Below are 21,909 nucleotides of genomic sequence, written 5' to 3' on the forward strand. Positions count from 1 at the left end.
TTATTTTATTCGTTTCAACTTTCCATTTTTGGCATTCTTCCAATGCAACACTTACACCAAACTCTAGTAACCTGTCTCACCAACTCTTATCAACAAAATTACTGTTAGTAGTTACATGTCAATTATAATACACCTTTTCACATAAGGTTATATATTCAAACTTGTAGTAGAATACATCAAAACAAGATAAATTCAACTCACCAAAAATAAAAATGGTGAATCTGTAAACAAAATTAAAATTTCCTATTTAATAACATAATACGACAAAACATATAATTTCCTCAACAAAATGGTCTATAAATATAAGCACACTAGGTGCATAGATTTTTTTACAAAATAACCACCTAATTAATTGGCTACCTTTTTGTTGTCTTCATTTAATTAAATTAATTAATGAGCAATTTCAGAAATGATTAAACTTAGGCACAAATCTATATGTACTGTTTTTAACTACAATTAAACATAAACACCTTCTACATATATTTTTAAGGATATAATTTGTGACATTATCTCTCGTTTTTTAGTAAGAAACGCACGAACAGTTTATTGCTAACAATACTAAGTTTTTTCCTTTCAAAAAATTGATATACGAAATAAATTAAATTAAATTTTCTATCCAACTTTTTATTTTTGAAATGTGCATATAATAACGGACAAAAGGTAATATAAAAAAAGTTGGTAGAGATTGACAATATGTGATGCAAGTGATTATTTATTTGGGTTCTTTAACCATATTTATGGAGTTTAAATTCTAGTTATGAGAATAGAATTGTATGCATTAGGATAGATATTACTCTTATTTTTTTTGTCTTAAACCAATAATTTTTTGGAAAAATAAATTATGGTAATTTAGAGTACATTTAGATGTGAGGATAAAGATTGATTAAAGATTCTTTAGATCATGGTTTGAACTCAATTAATATATATAATTATGTAATTATTTTACAAAGTATAATTTTCTAAAAATTTTAATGATTTTTTAAGATTAAGAATGATTAATAATTATATTTATTGTTTATATCACAATTATTAAATATTCAAAACCTAAATAAACAGCCTCAATTATCTTACGACAAAACACAATGATTAGGAATTTGCTGTCAAAGAGGAAGGGTGATTAGGAACTTGTCTAGTACTTCTAACTAATTAAAAACTCCTCAATCATACACACACTCACACATATATAAGTTAGGATTAGTTCCTCAAAATTTGAGATTTTTTTTTATTCCTCTTTAAAGCAAATAATTCATTTTAAGGAATAAAACAAATAATATTAATTATTAAATAAATAGTAAATATTATGTATAAATGTATTACTAATTATGTATTTATAACTATATATGTTAATTTTACAAGTTCACCGTTTATTAGACCCAATCACATAATAGAGGATTAAAAAATTTCATGACTAAAAAGGACCAACTAAAGGAAATTCTGAAAATAAAATGAAAAACTCACAAAATTTTGTGGGCTCTATAGACCCACTTTTTCAACAATTTTTTATAAACTTTTTTTTTCCAAATTTTCAAAAAAAAAATCAAATTTTTTTCTCAATGTTTTCTAGAACTTTTCATTTTTTTTAAAAAATTAAGTATAATAAAGTTCTATAAAAAATTTAATTTTTTCAAAAAAATATTTTCGACATTTCTTGAGAATTTTTTTACTAGTTTATGTTTAAATCTCAACTTACTGAAAAAAATGTGTCTGATTGATTAGTTGATTTTCAATTTGAAGAACACCTCAAAAAGAGAAAAACCTTTTAAAAAACAAGGTTAAAGACAAACTTTCAAATCTCTCTCTAACTAATGTCTATATAGAAGGGACGAGACATATTGGGTTGAGAGTAAGATATATATCTAACTTATTTCATTACAAAGAGAAAGATATATCTAACTTAGAAACAAGATATTAAAGACCAAAGTCTTTTTTATAATGGACTGATTCAATTTGTCTATTTGTCTATCCATCTTATATCTAACTTATTTCATTACAAAGAGAAAGATATATCTAACTTAGAAACAAGATATTAAAGACCAAAGTCTTTTTTATAATGGACTGATTCAATTTGTCTATTTGTCTATCTCTCTTAATAATAAAAATAAAGAGAATAAAGAAAATGTCATGTGATTTTAAAATTATTTTATATTATTACAACTTGTCATGATAATAATCAATTATCTATATATTTGATACTAACTTAATATAATATGTTCAATTTTATTGTTGAGAAGAATAAAATTATTATCCCAGAAACGGTACGGTATTTGCATTATATGATTTTCATATATAAATTATCTATATATTTGATACTAACTTAATATAATATGTTCAATTTTTTTGTTGAGAAGAATAAAATTATTATCCCAGAAACGGTACGGTATTTGCATTATATGATTTTCATATATAAATTATCTATATATTTGATACTAACTTAATATAATATGTTCAATTTTTATATTGCAGTACTTTGACAATTCCAGTTCATCATATTCTGAGGAAGATCTGATGGAATTAAAGGAAGACTGGTGTTAGTATGTGCTTGACATGCAAATTATTTGATTTTCTGGGAAACAGCTTGCTGTTGGGCAAGGGATCTGAATGTTATATGGTAGCTAGTGCATATTATGTATATTCTGTTAGTTATTATATGTAAATGATCATAGGACACAATATATGAACATGCATATGGATCTGAATGTAGTTTAGGTTGTAAATTAGGTTATACATATATGTATCTGAATGTAGTTAATTAGGTTGTATATATGTATCTAAATGTAGTTAATTAGGTTGTAAATTACAGAGTTACATATATGTTAATTAAGTTACAGAGTTCTGATTTCTGATTGTGTGAACTGCTTATGGTATTTGAATATATTTTGTTGTTGTGTGCACTGATTGTGAAGTGATTTTGGATACAAAGATAAAAGACAGCGCTTTCTAAAAAAAATGCCATAAAAAGCTAAAAAGCGCTTTTCATTTCAAATAATTAATTTACAGCGTTTTAAAAATAAAAAAAACACACACACATTTTACAGCGTTTTTTTTAAAAAGCGTTGTAAAATGTTGTTGTAAAACGCTTTAATGGTGTACATTTTACAGCGCTTTCGTGAGAAAGCGCTGTAAAATGTACAACAAAAGCGCTGTAAAATGCACACCCATAATATGAAATTATGGGTGGGCATTTTACAGCGCTTTGTAGAGAAAGCGCTGTAAAATGCAGACCCATAATATGAAAATTATGGGTGGCAAGACCCATAATATTAAATTATGGGTCTGTATTTTACAGCGCCTTTTTGCGAAAGCGCTGTAAAATTCATATCCATAATTTCATATTATGGATGTGCATTCTACAGCGCTTGTGTTAAAAAGCGCTCTAAAAGCAGACCCATAACTCATATAATGGGGTGCATATTACAACGCTTTTTTGAAGAAGCGCTGTAAAATGTGCATAACAAGCGCGCGTTATATTTACATGTTTTATAGCGCTTTTTTAAAAGCGTTGTTGTATCATTTACAGCGCTCGATTCCACAGCTCTTGTTTTTTTGAAAAAACGCTGTAAATGGATTAAAAAAAGCGCTGTAAAATGCAGTTTTTCGCATAGTGAATGTCCAACATAATATGACAAAGGTTCAAACTTAGGATATAGTATTCGACCTAACAATATTGATATTTACGAGTTGAATTATACATCATAGATTATCTCTTATTTTCTCTATGGTATTATTATAAATATTAAAAAAATATTAATGCATACTATTTTAGAATTTAATAACTATATAGTGTAAGTGCAAAATTATATATATATGCGCTCTCATAAAAAATAGATGATTGTGCAAGTAAATTAAGAATGTTAAAATAATATATATGTATTTGTGTGTAATGAAGATTGATTTTACGGTGAAACATCTTTATATGTTTTATCCTATTAAAAATTATATGAAATTAATGACAATCAACGACCCATATTAGAAGTATAATTTAATGGTCTTTATGATATTTACGATTGAAACAATAACTCAATTGGTGTCAATTCAATAAAAATAAGAAACGACAAATTATGTGATCATTTTACTTGGAATAGAGGGCGGGTGCAATAGAGACTGGATATAATGCTTATTAATATGCAGTGGTGTCTAGCTTTTCCTAAGGCAATCCTTTTTCATCTGCCTCAAGACAAGTTTGATCACATATTTATCATGACATGTTTGGATCGATTGCAGTCTCCTGACAAGAATAGAAAACCCTTTAGGTTCTTAGCTTTATGAACTGTTCATGAAGATTTTCTTAGGTCCATGACACAAGCTTAGAACCCTCACAAAAAATTCTATGATCAACTTCTCTTCTTCAAGCAAGCTTTGGATGTATGGAACCATAATGTGTTTGGCAATATCTTTAAATAAAAACATTTCCTTCTTCATTTGTTGGAGCATGTTAGTAATAAAATTGATTACTCCCATAATAAGCTCTTTGCGTAGGAGCAACATCTTTGGAAGGAGTATGAACAAATTCTCCATTAAGAGAAATTTTGTATGGTTTTAGAAGCCTCGTGCCAAGTGGCTTGCTCGCAAAGATATAAATAGAAGTTATTTCTATGGAGTCAACGGTTCGTAGAAAGAAGAAGAAAAAAAACTCTTTTTCTATTTTGCTGGATTAATCATGGAATTAGATGAGTGATGCAATCGCTCTTCAGTAATTGGCTACAAACTATTATAAAGAGTTATTCTTAGCAGATGGACAGAGTGAAGACTTCATCTTCTCTCAAAGTTTTTCTAGTATGAGCAATGATGAGTTTGCTACTCTAAATAGGCAAGTTACTATAGAGGAAATATCTCAAATGTTGCATAGCATATTAGCTTTTAAAGCCCCCGATAAAGATGTGTTCCAAGATATTTTCTACCAATCACAATATACTATTGTTGGAGAGTCTTTTGTGCAGATGATCAAAGATATATTTGCTAACCATTTTCAAGTGACTAAAGTTAAGGAGACGCAAATAACTTTTATTCTAAAAGTGGAATCGATTGTGAATATGAAGGTAACAAAAAATTTGGCCCAACATCTCTGTTGTGTTCTTGAAACTCTGGTGGTCTATTTTAAAACAACTTCATTCCTAATCAGAAAACTCGTGATAATGTGATTGTTGTGCAAGAGGTGTTCCACTCAATAAAGAACACATGTGATTTTAAAGGTTGGATGGAGGTTACAATTGACCTAGAGAAAACTTATGATCGACTAAGATGAGACTTTTTCAGAGATACACTTGTCAACATTGGGTTGCCTGAAAACTTTGTGTCCCTTGATTGGCAATGTATTACAACTTCAAGAATATGGATTATGTGGCATGGGGAAGTCTTGGAGGAATTTTTTCCTTCGAAGGGTATTCTCCAAAGATATCCCCGACCACCTTATTTGTTTGTCCTTTACTTGGAGATACTTTTCTATCTTGTCAATGTGGCGGAGGATAAGAAGATCTAGAACCCTATTCAACTTGTAATGAGAGGTCCTAAACTTACACATTTAGCTTTTACTGATGAAATTGTTTTATTTGTGGAAGCCAATTCTAACCAAATGCAAATCATTGTGGAAATTATTGATCTTTTTGTAGGTATTTTGGTCAAAAAGTTAGCAAGGAGAAAATGAGAATATACTTCTCTAAAAATGTCCCTCGTAATATAAGGCAATAAATCTGTGAGGTTTCTCAATTTCAAATGACTAATGATCTTAGGAAGTACTTTGAGGTTCCTCTCTTTCATAACAAATTAAGTAGATATTGTTTTCAATTTATCCTGGATAAGGTTCATCAGCGTTTTAATAGGTGGAAGGTGCATGATCTGTCTTTTGCAAAATGACTGACATTTACGAAGTCGGTGATCCAAGCATTTTCGAGCTATGTGATGCAATATGTTCACCTTCCTAGATCTATCTATGATGCGATGGATAAAAAGTGCTAGAACTTTCTATGGGGAGATTATGAAAATAACACGAAAGTTAATTAAATGTTTTGGGATAAAGTGTGTATTCCTAAATGCTTTAGTGGTATAAGGTTTAGAATGGTGCAAGACTTCAACTACATTTCCTTGGTCAAGGCAGCATAAGACCTTTGTTCGAACCCTGAAGCTCTTTAGAGAAAATTCATCTGTAATAAGTACAAATGTGGGTTGATGAATATACTCAAGGTTTCTATGGGTAAGCTGGGATCAAATTTATGGAGAGGGTTGTATGCTAATTGAGAAACTCTAATAGATAACATTGGGTAAGCTGGTAACGAAGTCGATACTAAATTTTGGACCGATGTTTGGGTCTCATTGTTGTGTTGCATGATGGATATTGTGAAGGGTCTTATCTCAGACATTTAAATCTGAAAAAATGTGGTGAGCTTCATTAATGAATGGGTATGTGGAACTTACAGTCTATTACTTCCGATTGAGGCAATTGAACGCATTCATGATATATTTTCCCTTCGTTTGTCTACAAGTAAGGATTTGGTTATTTGAATTGAGGATCTTGATGGGTCATTTTCCTATAAAGGATCCTATTATGCAATAAAAGACCTGAGCCACAAAGTGATGGAAGATAAGTTTCGATGGATTTGGAAGTGGTTTCGTCTTGAACGTTTGAGATGTTTCCTGTGGAAAGTTGTTTGTGGTTGTTTGTTTACACGGACACAACGGGTTCACCGTCACATGCCTAGTAATAACTTATGTTCGATTTGTGGCAATGCTAACGAGTCGATCCTTCATATTTTGTGTGATTGCCAATTTGCGTCAAAGGTTAGGCATTATGTGTTTTATGTTAATTTGACAAATGAGTTTTTTACTATAGATCTGAATAGATGAATCTTGAATAACTTGAAGAGTGTTTATGTGGAGAATGTGAAGATTGTAGCGTCCTTTTATTGTAGTGTTATACAATGTGTTGAAGGCTCCAAACAAGTTGATTTTTTTTCTTCAATATTGTTCCCACCGCAAGAAGCATCACCACATAAGTCATGTACCAAGCGACGACAATATCAAACGTTGGTTTATTTGGCATTATCCAGAGGATGGTTGGGTGGCTCTTAATGGAGATGGTGTAGTCCAAAATCCAAATGGAATGGCAACTTGTAGAAGTGTGGTTCGTGTTCACACCGGTGCTTTCATTTTGGCTATTCTCATGCTTTATAGGTGTGCATGATATCAATGACAAAATTTTAGGTAATATATAATGAGTTGAAGCTAGCCTTTGTTAGAGGCTTCAGAAACAATGATATCATATCATAATCTCAAGTAGCAGAGACCTTAATTCTAAAGAATTGTTCTCGTCGCCATTTATGTTATGGGGTTGTTACTCGTATAAAGGAGATGTTTGCACAATGAGATTACTTTATGCTATCTTATAGTTTTCCTGAAGCCAATCAAGTGACAGATACTTTTGTTAAATATCGTCTTTCTTCTTCTCAGATCGATCATGTTTTTATACAATTCCTAATTTATCCTCCTTCGTTGTGTTGGTCGATAGGAGTTTGGTTGCTTTTATCTAGAGGCTTTTAGTTTTATTAATTAAGTTATAACCTCAACTATAAAGATTATAAGAATTATTAATATATACTTTAAAAAAATATTATTAGTTATTATTAAAATTTCAATATCTTTCAAACACTGTGCTATTAAAATTTGCAATGCAATGAATACTATACTATTCGGAAGTTTTTATTTTATAAAGAAAAAGTCAAATACTCAATTTATTTAATTAATAAAAACCAAGCGTTAAATTAATTTGACCCTCAATTTTGTAAAGAAGGTTAAGGATTTGATAGATGAGAAGAACAGAGATTTGATATTTAACGCATTACAAAGTGGAATACCACTTTCCCTTTCTCAAAAGTGGAACACAGATTTCAGCTTCTCTCAAATCTCATCAATACATAATTATTATCAAATGGTAAATGTTTTCCCTTCTCATTATCATCATGTTTAAAAGAATATTTCTATTCAACCTTTTTTATTTCCCCATCATTCAAATTTACATTTTTGAAAATAATCATGTCACTCTTTACAATGTACCTAACCTCACTTGAGGTCACAATTTGTAGTATTAACCTAATTAAAAAATTATATACCATTGGTTTGTAGTGATAGATCATATATGGTTAGGTATTTTCTTTGTTTTGGTGTTGTTTTTTTTTTTTATAATTTCAGTGCATGTTTTGTATCTTTATTATTCATGGTAGATATTGTACGATGAATTGTATTGTTGATATATTTCATTTTAATTTTTCAGACTTTCCAATGTACCTAACCTCACTTGAGGTCACAATTTGTAGTATTAACCTAATTAAAAAATTATATACCATTGGTTTGTAGTGATAGATCATATATGGTTAGGTATTTTCTTTGTTTTGGTGTTGTTTTTTTTTTTTATAATTTCAGTGCATGTTTTGTATCTTTATTATTCATGGTAGATATTGTACGATGAATTGTATTGTTGATATATTTCATTTTAATTTTTCAGAAAAAAAAAATCATATATAATCATGTTATTTGAATATCAAATTTAAACGTCTTATATAATATTGATATTGTACGAATTATTTTTATTTTTCACTTACTTTTTATCTTATGTAACGAATTTGGATTTTAGAAATATACCACGAAAATAAATTATTCTCTAATGTCCTATTTTGATGTGGAAACATTGTTTCTTCATCATATGTATGAGTATGTGTTTATTGTAAATTGAAATTGTGACTTTAAAATTGATGAGTTTTTTTTTTTATTGTAGATTCACTTTGTGCTTCTGATTAGTAGACAAGGAAAAGTGAGGCTCACAAAATGGTATTCACCGTATTCTCAAAAGGAAAGATCCAAGGTACCTGTCCTATTAATTTAAATATGAAATGTTTATTTTAATATCATAGTAATTGAAATTGCATCAATAGTTGGATACAAGATCACATGGGATATTGCTTTGTCACCGAAAGTGCAATTTTTGTTTTTTTGGGTCCAATAAAAAATGCAAGTTGAATCACATGAATCCCCATAAACAATTATTTTGGCAATATAGGAGAGATTGAAAGAAAAATAGATATTGAATTTATGTGTGTTTAGATATTAAAATAGCACTAAAGAAGATTGAGTCTACTTGAATGAGTTATTATTACTCAACATTGCAGTCACTATTTGAATCTCACCTGAAATAGATGAATTAATAAATGTTTTAAGAGTACTTGTTAATGAAATATAAAAGAAAAATTTATTTTGAAAACATCAAATGAAAATTAAAGATTAACATGGAGTCTCTTAGTTTTGCTTTTTTTTAAGAGATTGAATGCACAACTTTCAAAATATTGAGCCTAGCATTTGTTATTTTATTTCTTATACCAATTGACATTTTTATATTGATGATTGTGTTTATGTATTTAAAAATAGTTGAATATGTATCAAAATGTGGTTTATTCAAATGGTAAAAAATTCTGACACCTTAAGTAAATGGTCAAGAATTTGAACTCTAATTTTATAGGGAAAAAAATCGAGAATTCATCTTATATATCAAATAAATTTTTCAATGAAAATTTATCACTTCTAAACAATAACGAATACGAAATATTGTACATATAACATGGTTATAAAAAAGAGTCATTGAATATATTGTTTTCCCTATGACATGACAAATGTGTATATTAACTATATTGCTTAAGCTGTTTTTTGTTCTGTTTTCTTGTTGATCTTTTGGAGGTAATTAGAGAGTTAAGTGGCCTAGTTATCTCTCGAGGCCCAAAGCTATGCAACTTTGTGGAATGGAGAGGACTCAAAGTTGTTTATAAAAGGTTTGTGTCAATCAAGACTAATTAACAATTTTGTTGATTTCTTTAATATTAACAAAAATACATCATTGAATTAACCAAATAGTTGGATTCAAGGGAGTTTTAATATAGAACGAATTATTCACAAGAATCTAAATTCAAATGCAAACTGAAACAATCGTTAACTAAATTTATTAACCTTCGAGACAAACTTTAAACTATTCGACACTTTGTCGTGCAAATTGGACGATTAAGACAAAAAAAAATACATTATTGAACTATAACCAACATTGAGTCTCTTTGTTTTGTTTTCTTGTTTAGATATGCTAGCCTTTACTTTTGCATCTGCAATGATCAAGAAGACAATGAATTGGAGACTCTCTCCATTATTCATCACTATGTTGAGACATTGGATCGCTATTTTGGCAGTGTGAGTATATACCATCATTAAATGTTGTTGAATTCTTTGAAATTCTAAATAAATTGTCTACAAATTTTAGAGGCTGAATTTGTTTCTTTAATCCTTGTCAGGTTTGTGAGCTAGATTTAATCTTTAATTTCCATAAGGTAATAATACATCTTTAATTTCAAATATTGTTACTTAACTTTGAGGTCAACCAGTGTATTTGTCTTTTATATGATGTTTTATAAGTAAGAATGCTAATTATTTAATTTAATAAAAGAAAAGTAACACTGCCATTTACTCTTTAGTGTTTATCTTGTATCAATGATTAAAGTTAATGTTTATGTTAATTATCAGGCATATTTCATATTGGATGAAGTTTTGCTAGCTGGAATGATGCAAGAGACTAGCAAGAGAACAACTCTAAGACTCATAGCTGCACAGGTATGATTACAAATTACCACAATCTTCCACATATGTGTTTTTATTACCTTGTGTTTGATGAAAATTTGATATTATGTTACCTTGTTTTTACACACAAAATAAGAAAATTCATCTTATGTATTGTAGGAGGAATTAGTGGAAGCTGCAAAAGAAGAGGCCAGTTCATTGAGTAATATAATTGCACAGGCCACCAAATAAGAAGAGCTTCATTCATTTTTTATAAGAATTTGTTCTATATAAATCATAATATAAAATACTTTATAATAATGATTTTGTTACACATTTGATTTTTAATTGAACCATAAGGTGCAAATTAACTCATGTCACCGGATTTAGTGAAATAAGACTTTATCATTTTTGTAAAGATCGGTATTATTTTTGTGTTATGAAAAGATCAGTATATCTATATTAAATGTTAATTTATTGTCGAAATTTAAGTGGTTGGTGTACAATATGTGTTATTCCCACAAATTTTAGAATATCGAGTTAACTTTCTACTAAAAAAATAAATTCAGTAGAAGAAAAAAATTATCTCATTATTTTTTCCATTCATATAAATTAAATTCGAAAACTTTATTCAAAGGAAATCAAACTTCATACCACTTGTATATCTTTAAAAAGTTATTATTTTCTACCATTATTTTTATTTTTTTTATATGAGTTTATGGCTGCTTTCAATTCCAATTGTCTATTGGGCCTATTCATCAACATTGTCTGTTGGGCCTACTTGCAAAGCGGCCCATTTAGCTTGCTCTAGAAATTCCATTGACAAAAAAGAAAGCTTGCTCAAGGAATTCTTAAGGAAGCTATATCAAGGGTTTTTATAGCATAATTGCTTCTTGGTAGTTTAAGTGGAGCTATGGGTCCTTTGTCTTAGTATCACAATGGCTCAATAGTTGAATCTACAAAGAGTTATCTTTGAAATAGGCTCATGATAATTGTTAATATAGAGAATGTTAAGATATTTTCTCAATGCTTTTATCCAATTATTTTCTAAGCTTCATATTTCTTTTTTGATATTCTGAGTGGAGAATTTTTATTTATCATATTTTTCTTGTGAAGCTAATAGGTGTGTTGATCTTTTAATAAATAAAGAGCATGTCTCTTTAAATTTTGATTGGATTGTTGTTGATTATGTTTTTCGAATTTTGAATATTATGTTAGATGACGATGTAAGATATGCTAGTTTGCATCTGTTTGATTTTGTAATAATATTTTATTTCTTATAAAAAGAAGAGATACCGCACCACAAAAATTGACCAAAAAAAATTATTAGACAAATTTAATTCAAACGCCATGTATAAATATTGATAGTATATATTAGTTTTCTCTCAAAGTACACAATTGATCAATTCACGAGAATTAAGAAAAATTATTTTCAAACTAAATAATTCAAAATTTAAAATATTATGATAAAATATGGGAAGAAATTAAAATAAATAAACAAATGGTAGATCTTGGGAAAAGAGATGGAGAAGAAAAGTGTCGCAATCAAAATGATTGCCACAATTATTAAAAAGATGATAGATAATATTCAAACAAGTTACAATCTAAAAACTCAAAGAGGAGAAAATATCATTCATAATTCTTAAAGAGAAATATTTTTTATTTAATAATATTTAATTCAAAATGTCTTTTATACATTTGTGAGACACATTTTTATTGGCATAAGAAAAGAAAAGTCACAATAAACTATTAATTCTACTGGTTACATTAACTTTCTTAATAATTATCTTGTCTAGTCGTAATTAGAAAATAGTTATAAAACAATCAAAAGAAAGTCAACAGACATCTTTTGTGCAACCCCTTATTGTTTGTCCTATTTATTTTATTTAAATATTTTTCTAATGAAATATAAATTGTAAGAAATGTTGTTATCTTTTCAACATATATCGGAGAACCTCTCAATCGGATTTCGGAAGTTCAAAATATTGCTAAAACAATTTGGGTCATCGTTTTAAAGGAAACTCAAATTTGTTATTCTTTTGTGATGTCTTTTTTTTTGCAGGTTTCCTTTCACATGACTAATAATCTCATCATTCTCCCCCCTCTTCACAAGAATTTGTCCTCAAATCCAAACCGACATAAAATGATAGTTTTGTTGAAATATTTTTCCATTTTACTCTCTACCTTATCTTTTTATTTAACCCTTTACCCTCTTTCTTTTCAAAATTTTCTCTTTCCTCTATTTTTCTCTCATAGCTCTTATTTTTCTCTACCTTGTACTTCTCTCAATCATTTTTCATTATTTTTTTCCTCTTCTTTTATGTCACAATTTTCTTTCCTCTTTACTTTTTTTTTCAACACTTTATTTACTTTTTTTTCTCTATTCTTTTTCAGATTTATTTTCATCTTCTTTTTTTTCAAAGTCACACTCTTGTTTTTTTGTCACTCTAAAATTTGATCTGCATTCAAATTTTTTGCTTCTAATGATACAAGGAAAAATTTGGGATTATTAAATAAAAATGAATACTTGTTTGTGTTGACATTACGTTGTCCATTGTCATTCAAGTTACAAGTACATCAATTTTGTTGGAACCGCATCACATAACACTTTATCTTCATATCTTCCAAGGTTGAATGACACTTGTACTTGTTTGATCACCATCACATCACACATATCTTTGAACTCTAAATCCTCAAGGTTTTCGAGTGAGTATGGTTGAAGATGCTCAAAAATTGGAAGTCCTAATTTTTCAATCATTGATGTACTAGCCGCATTGATTCAGTATTTTTCATTAATGGTCAAACTACATATCTTATTTTTAACAAAGAATCTAGTAAAGAAAATATTTTTCCTTGATTTGTCTTCTATGATGAACCAATAAAAAAGTATTCAAACTTTGCAAAGAAAGATGAGCAATTTTTTTTTTTTGTTATAGCAACTCACTTGAACCTAAGCTCTAATTACAAAATGATGGCAAACCTAAAATATTATGATTAAATATGGAAAGAAATTTAAAATGAATAAATAAAAGGTGGATTTTATGTAAGAGATGAAAAAGAAAGGTGTCACACTCTCAAAGAAGTTTTTTCTGCATTTGCGAGACACACATATATATGAACAATGAGAAGATTAGCACATAAAAAGAAAAGCCACATTAATATACTAACATTAATTCTAGTAGCTACATTAACTTAATAATTTTCTTGTCTGGTATTACTTAGAAAATATTTACAAAACAATCAAAGAAAAGTCAAAAGATATTTTTTGATCAATCCCTTATTGTTTGTTCCTATTTATTTTATTTAGTTATTATTCTAATAAAACCAATAAAACAATTAAAAAAATGCCACAAATTGGTGGTCAACTTACATTTTGTTTTAGACTGTTATAGATGTTGAATTTGGTCATGAGACGTGAAATATAGATTATAGGAAATATTATTATCTTTTCAACACATCCACGAATGCCTCAATGGGACTTTAGAAACTTAAAAAACTCAAAATATTGTTAATACAATTCAGGTCCATCATTTTCAAGAAAACCAAAATTTTGTTTTTCTTTGTGATATTTTTTTTTTCCTTCCACATATTTAATGAACTCATGATCTCATCACTAAATTTATCTAAAATTATTCTTTAGTTATTAAGAGAGGGGAATAGATGATATTTTAATTACTTCCTTTATATAGGAATATTGTTTTGAAAATTAACTAATGCACCGTCTGATTTGAACATGGTCTTTTAAAAAGAGACTAAAAAAAAATCAACAAGAGACTCTTATATTTTGCAACGGATTTAGTATTTTTTAAGAGTATATTTTAGAGTTGGACTTAAAATGAGATAACTTTTGAGGGCAAGTCCATATTTGACTATATATATGAGATTTAAAAAAATTAAAAGAATAACATGATAAAAACTTATATAATAATTTTAAGAAATATTTTATAAACTTGCTTAACTTAAAAAGAAAAAAAAAAGTTATCCACCTCAAAACTTTCATTTATTTCAAGAAATATTTTATAAACTAGCTTTAAGAAGAAAAAATAAATATCCACTCCAAAACTTACTCTAAAGGAAATGGCGATAAAGTATTTGATTTATATTAAAAAATAGAAAAACATTTAAATAAAGTATTTGATTTAGATTTAAAAATACAAAAAAACAAAAAATTGTCAGAAGTGGGATTTGAACCCACGCCCTCTCTCGAAGACCAGAACTTGAGTCTGGCGCCTTAGACCACTCGGCCATCCTGACTGTTGTTGATAAAGATTTGCATTCATGATATATAAGCGTCTACAATATCAATGCACAAGACCCAAAATATTCCGTCACGATGTTGAAAATTTTGTATACCCGTTACATTTACTTTAACATAGATATAACCACCAGCAAAAATGCTCATAAAAGAATAATATGATTATGCGCCATTAGATCCAAAATGGGGAGCAGGTAGGAGTGGGGAGGACTAAAATATTTACTATATATGTAGCCAATTTTTTTAATCACTTCATAACCAAATGAAATACTATAATCGAACCATATTTAATATTATAAAACTCCTTTTTTTGACTCTCAAGTCTCCTAAAAATCAATCTAATTTTTTTTTGTATATTTTAGAATATTGAAGATGGGAGAAGATACATCCTTAATATTAATAATAAACATTGGAAGAAACCATGTACATCCATCCAATACACTCGAGGCCCACCACAAAGAAAATTCAGTGGCTAGTCAACAACCAGAAACACTAAAAAGGATAAGAAATTCCTGCAACATTAAACAACAAAACAAAGAGCATGTGATGACAAATGGTTGTTGCCGGTAGGTGATAAACAGTGAGATCTTGTTATTAGAATTTGTTAGTAGCTATCCTTTTCTTGATTGAGATGCTTGACCTCATGTTTGAGGGTTTGACTTGAAAATGATACAACACTAAAATCAAGTTAAATATTGGGCTTCTTAATCCAGTAACTGCATGTAATCCAATAATCTTAAATCCCTATGCTGGTCTTTAAATTTTCATTGCATCCTTAGATTCATAATTGCCATTAAAAAGCTAATAAGCTGAAGTAGTACAAGAGACAGTTCCTAATAAGTTGCACTGCCATTGACAAAGAAATAATAACAGGGCTTGCAATAGGAACTAACAAACAGCATTACTACTGCGCCACAAATATTTTATCAGTGACCAAGTTGTTTTCTTTTCTAGTATTTTACATCAATAGATAGATACTCTCAAGTAGTAAACTTCAGTGGAAAATCATAATACTGTTACAAATCTCAATGCTCTTCAGTATGTAAATTTACATATACACCACACCCCATTACACTATGACGTAACACACTTCGATTTTAGAATACACATATATAGTTCAACAGTGTTGATTGATATCCTACAGCATCATGTTATTCATGAGCAGTTCGTGTCGTAACTTACGAGTCCCAACAACTCTGGACCTTCCAGACGAGGGTTATTCTCAAAGCTGCAACAATGAAACAAAACAATGTTATTCAATGAATAATGGGAGGGGAAAAAGACACCCAGCTAGCATAATTGACAATAGCAATGAAGATTGTCATCACACACACAGCAATCAATTACTACACCCAGAGTTTTAATACATTTCATGAATAGGATGCAAGACTCCCACAACATCTTGATCAGCAAGTAACTAAAAGTGCGACAGAGTAACAGATATAACAGCATGTGGCAAACAAGGGTCACATGACAAAAATAACGCCCCTCCCCCCAAAATAACAAAAATAAAGGAAGAAACTGACTTTAAAAACAGGTGCAAGAGAGAAGAAAAAATAATAGAGCAATAACCAACAAGTGATACACAGAGTAAGAAGAAAACCGTATGCTGAGAATCAAAATAGATAAGAATTACAAGAAATTTGGGGACCTACTTATTCAATGGAATGTGCTCGAATGGCCCAGAGGTAGGAATTGTACCGCATAAGTCATTGTTGGAGACATCCCTGGAGATAATGTAAATGTTTAGGCTTCTTTGAAAGCACACATACTCATAATACCATTACCACCACGTTATTTTATCAACATATGAAGAGAAATGTGACTTACACTACTTTAAGGCTTGGAATAGCAATGAGTTCCCTAGGGATTGGGCCAGTTAGTCGATTGTCATTAAGTCGTCTGCAAAAAAAAAATGAAATATGCTGAATAATTTATACCAAAAAATAATAATCAAAAGATTTGTCGGTGAGCAATGTGGTAAGTTATGCCAAATATTGAAAGACTAACAGCTTCCAACACTTCAAAACGTAATTACTAGGAGTCATACATTTGGTTATATAAATTACAGACTCTTGGAGGGACAAAAGCTAGGTAAAATAATTTGAATAACCTGAAACGAGCATATGGTTTTTATAGGTGGCTTATTCACGGATTTTAAGCTGTGCTTAGGTTCATTGAATTTTTAGAAGGCTTTTTTCATATAATAATGGGAATTTTTTGAAGTCTTTTAGCTAGAATAAACTGAATCACACTACTAAATGTTGGAACTTGGAACTATAGCAATATCAATTTAATCAGAACCAAATGTGCTAGAATGCCTAACTTGTGTTTGCCAGCGGCCAGAGCTACCTCCAGGAAGAACATTGTTCAGTTGTTCTACCTTTTGCATGGATGAATGAGATTGAATTTTCAAATTTTTTCTTAAACTTACGGATCAGGGCATTCAATTATATTTTAGCTCTTCAAATCTTATTCTCGACAATATATGCACTAATATGTATGTTCATGCAGCAGTGGACATATGTTAACTTTTATTTAAGCAACACTTGGTCTTGGTGCTTTTCTAATTAAAGGCTAGAATGATGGTCAACATTCAATTTACAGCTAAACCGCTAAATTTTCCATGCTATTTGTTATCAAGTATCTATAATTTGATGGGAGTTCTATTAAGCTCCCACCATGGCAGAGTCCGAGAAAGAGTTGAACCCATTGGGGATCTATTGCAGACAACCTCTGAAAGAGACTTATTAAGCATTCAAAACCATAAACCTCTAAGTCACACTGCAGCAACTCTGACCATTACGCCAAATTTCCCCTTTATTTAGGTGAGAGTGAGTGGGTAAAATTTGGACGCTGTTCATTTCGCATATACAGCCATGATTCAGCTGTCGTAATATCAAACATATGCCCTATAGCCCATAATCTAACCAATGTGCCCTAAACCCACAATTGATGATGCTAAAACTTTAAAGAAAAAGCAAAACCAAAAAACTAAAGACCACAACAAGTTGCAAATCATAGGTTCCTCAATTTGTCCTGCAACATTCAAAGCCTTGTAAGCAACTCATGTGAAGGGAAAGGGAAAGCAAATGACATGGCACAGTGTTGTCATGCCTAAAATATGTAACAATGAACTATAACTATTAACCGAACTTACAAAAAAACAAGATTCTTCAATTTTCCCAATGAAGGTGGGACAGTTCCAGATATGTTGTTGTTATACAAGTCCAAGCTAACAAGACTCCTCAGGTTTCCAAGCTCTGGAGGAATAGTTCCTTGAATGTTGTTTTTGTACAGCTCACTACATCCAACAAAAAGAGAACCATAGTTAACACAAACCAATATGAAACAATTCACAAGACGAGAGGAGGGCCACAACACAACATGTTAATAGGTTGATTGTTTTAGTAATACTATAATCACATTCAACATATATGGAATCAAAATCTCAGCACAAATACTAAGAATGAGATAACATACAGGTACTGCAGATGCTCTAGCTTCCCGAGTTCAGGTACCAAATGTCCAGATAGATTAGAATTACCAAGATCCCTGTAGAAGTATCATAAGATGATCACCACCATAAAAGTTAAGAGAATAGTATTATTAGTGAAAACGAAGGCATCTAAATTAAATTACATTAAAGCTTTCCATAAAATAATGATATGGTTTACAACATATGAAAATGGATAATTCGAGCATTAAATAAGATAGGGGGAGTATATTTAATTTAAAATAAATAAAAAATAGAAAGAAAAAAAAAACTTCAGAGAGCAAATAATTACATAAAAACATTGCGTGGAGCGAACTGTGTTGTTTGTTTCATTAAAAGCTTTTTTTTTGACAAATTATATAAAACAAATCAAAACAAACCAAATCAACATTAAGGGGTCAATCTCGTACTTCTAAAACCCTCAATTTCCGAAAGCAATTGACAAATTTAGAAGGATAAAAAAAAACATTAAAACAATAACCATAGATAGCTGATATTAACCAATTTTCACTGATCATGACTAACAAAACTCCCAAAAAATAATTATTGACACACTAAAAAAAGCACCAAACTCAAAGTTGAATAAAATAATAATAATAAGACACACAATAAACATTTTAAAAAAACAAATAAATCACAAACAAATTTCAGAATAATTTCCCTCAAGCCCCAAAAACAAAGGGCCCGAACAATTTCACCAATCAAAGTAAAACATCAAACACAACAAGCCAAAACTGAATGATTTATCATTTATACGTTAATTTTGTAAAAAAAAAAAAAAGATTTTGAACTTCGAAGTGACTAGTATTAATTATCGATTATTAATTATTATTCACTAAACAAAAAGAATCAAGAAGAAACAAACACATAAGAAAAAAGTGAGTGTGAGAGAGAGAATACACTCGAGTGACACGATTGTCTTGGTTACAGGTGACATGGAACCAAGTACAAGGACTAACTAGGGTCGGATCCCAGCTTTGGAGGACGTTATCAGGGTCGGTGAGGCTTCGTTTCAGTGTGTACAGAGCGTCTCCTTCTGAATTAGCATGTGCGAAGTGAACAAGAGTTAGGGTTAGGGTTAGGAAAATTCCGAATAAGGAAAGAGAAGTTAAAGATGGTGCCATCTTCTACTTCTCTGATCTGTGTGAGCTTTGTTGAATTGAAGTGCGTTTAGGGTTCGGTCTTGTTTGTGGATGCTGAGAGATAGAGAGAACAATGCTTTCTATTTCAAAAGAGTATCGGTTTTAGGAATAACATAACAGTAAAACATACCAATGGGGTTACATTTTTTGACCAAACTAAAATACCAGTGTAATATTTAGAATATAGAAAATATATTTCTTTGGTTTAATAAAAATATTATTAAAAGTTGTAAATAGTATTGTCTTGTGATTATTATATCTTTCAGCCATAAATATTTGTATTGTGTTTTTTAATATTTATTTATAATAAATATTTATTTAAAAAAATATACCTAATTAAAAATAACACACACCAAATTGTAAAATATATATATATATATATATTAAAAATAGTAAAAAGTAAAAAAAAAACAGATATATAATTTAAAAATTAATTAATTACCTTAGAGCGCTCTAGATTCATTTCCTCTTTGTCAAATCATCACTTAATAGTTTGAAATTATGAACTAAACTATCTCGCCTTCAAATAAGATACATGACTTTCAAATCAAAGTTATAAACATTTAATTCATTCTGTGATATATTTCCTTTACGATAAATGTTTACATCTAACTCTTTTACCATTGCTCAAATATATGTACAATAAATAGCTCCAATACCGTGTTAAAGGAAAGATAAAACCATGTAATGACAATTATATATATTATTAATTGCAATTTTGTTAAAACAACATAATAATGGTCACGTACCTCGAATTATGGATAAAATCTTGTGTTTTTCCTTATTTTAGAGGCACAATTGCGTTTGGCTTTGTCATCAGATTAGGTGTTATCGAGTTTAAAGTCATCATAATTTTGTGTAAATTTTCACTTGTAATAAATTATGATCAGACAAATATATTAAAATTAAAATCATAATAGACTATAATAGACTAAAAGTCAATAATTTGTTTTAGGGATAAAACTTAAAAACACTGAATTCAAACTTGATATCTCACGGTTGTATCAGTTAATTACGATAAAATTGATGATCTTTTTTAAAATTAAAATAAATAATAACAATCACTTAATAATAAAAATAATAATCACCTACTACTAATAATAATTTGATAATAAAAACAACAAGCGCGTGATTATAATAATACTGATAAAGTCATAAACATTATTACTTTTATTTGGACAAAACATTAACATGAATTCAAAATAACCATACATATTAATCACAACCATATAATAATAACAATAATAATCAAAATAATAATAATACTTCGATGCCACTTTTCGTCCACCATTTTGTTCAAAATAAAATTTGAGTCCCTTACTATGCAATTATTTGTATTATTTTGGCTCTCTAATATTTTTTTATGACATACGTGATACTTAAATAATATATGTTAATTTGATAAAATATTTTCTATATTATTATTATTGTAATTGATTTAATTAAATATTAAAATATATATAACTTTAAATTTGAAAGTATATTAAATATAATATTTACATTTTTATTTATTTTTAATAATTAAAATTTTAAAACATTTATATAAAATGTTAACATTCTATTAAATTTATTCCTAATATTTTAATATCATTATAAATATTAAAATTTATTACTTTTAAATTTTTATTTTACTTATACATGAAACTATTAAAAATATATTTATGTTATTTTATTTATAAATTAAAAATATTAAAAATATAAAAGTTAATATATTTAAATAAAATATTTAAATTTTGTTTATTTTATGCGATAAGAATTTAAAATTTTAAAATATTTACAAATTTATTTTTAATATTTTAATATATAAATAAAATGAATAATAAAATAAATTTAAACTATAATGAGTAATCTAATGCATGAAATTATACATAACAAGTAAGTTATAAAAACTACATTTGTTTCACCAAATGTCATCTACTTTAATAATTTCTTTTGGTAAGATTATACATAATTAAGTTCGTAAGCGAAGTCTCACTTACTCCTCGCTTCCGTCGTATATAGACGGATACTTCGTATAACTAAAATGAACCCTATAACATAATCATAACATACAATTGGTCATTAACTCCATTCACACAGTCAAACAAGCGTTTAACATAAAAATTATATATATATATATATACCTTGTATTGGAATCAAACTTTCATGACAATAGTGTTATATTTAAACTTTCAAATGCAATTGTTTTCACTTGAAATTGATCTATATAACTCAAGTTATGGTATTTTAAAGTCAACGACATCACATAATAATTTTATGATAGAACAACTATGTTTACAATACTAGTGATTCATTTATATATTTAGTAAAATAATGAATTTAAACATGATAAATGAGTTTCTTAACTCAAAATATAGATGTTTTAACATGACTAACGCATAACAATTTATAAAACATAACAGAAAATTTATAAAATTAATATAAACTTATAAAAATTTATG

The 21,909-nt window shown here is 28.7% G+C and overlaps 2 protein-coding genes and 1 non-coding gene across 3 annotated transcripts; 1 reads left to right on the forward strand and 2 right to left on the reverse strand.

Moving 5' to 3' along the window:
* Nucleotides 1–7,786: 7,786 nt before the first annotated feature.
* Nucleotides 7,787–11,052, forward strand: LOC101513558 (AP-1 complex subunit sigma-2-like). The gene is made up of 7 exons (XM_004491127.4): nucleotides 7,787–7,921; nucleotides 8,762–8,848; nucleotides 9,715–9,806; nucleotides 10,104–10,212; nucleotides 10,314–10,349; nucleotides 10,543–10,629; nucleotides 10,756–11,052. The coding sequence occupies exons 1-7, from the start codon at nucleotides 7,919–7,921 to the stop codon at nucleotides 10,825–10,827; spliced, it is 486 nt and encodes a 161-aa protein (XP_004491184.1). The 5' UTR covers nucleotides 7,787–7,918; the 3' UTR covers nucleotides 10,828–11,052.
* Nucleotides 11,053–14,745: 3,693 nt separating this feature from the next.
* Nucleotides 14,746–14,829, reverse strand: TRNAL-CAA (transfer RNA leucine (anticodon CAA)). Its single transcript has one exon. It is a non-coding gene; the product is annotated as a tRNA-Leu (tRNA).
* An 885-nt stretch (nucleotides 14,830–15,714) lies between these two features.
* LOC101513865 (leucine-rich repeat protein 1) lies at nucleotides 15,715–19,612 on the reverse strand. Its single transcript, XM_004491128.4, has 6 exons — nucleotides 19,227–19,612; nucleotides 18,314–18,385; nucleotides 17,991–18,134; nucleotides 16,661–16,732; nucleotides 16,486–16,557; nucleotides 15,715–16,058 (listed from the first exon to the last, which is right to left on the reverse strand). Exons 1-6 carry the CDS (start codon nucleotides 19,448–19,450, stop codon nucleotides 15,986–15,988), a joined length of 657 nt encoding a protein of 218 aa, XP_004491185.1. The 5' UTR covers nucleotides 19,451–19,612; the 3' UTR covers nucleotides 15,715–15,985.
* Nucleotides 19,613–21,909: the final 2,297 nt, after the last annotated feature.

This window comes from Cicer arietinum, chromosome 2 (assembly GCF_000331145.2).
Source record: "Cicer arietinum cultivar CDC Frontier isolate Library 1 chromosome 2, Cicar.CDCFrontier_v2.0, whole genome shotgun sequence".
Classification (NCBI taxonomy): Eukaryota; Viridiplantae; Streptophyta; class Magnoliopsida; order Fabales; family Fabaceae; genus Cicer; species Cicer arietinum.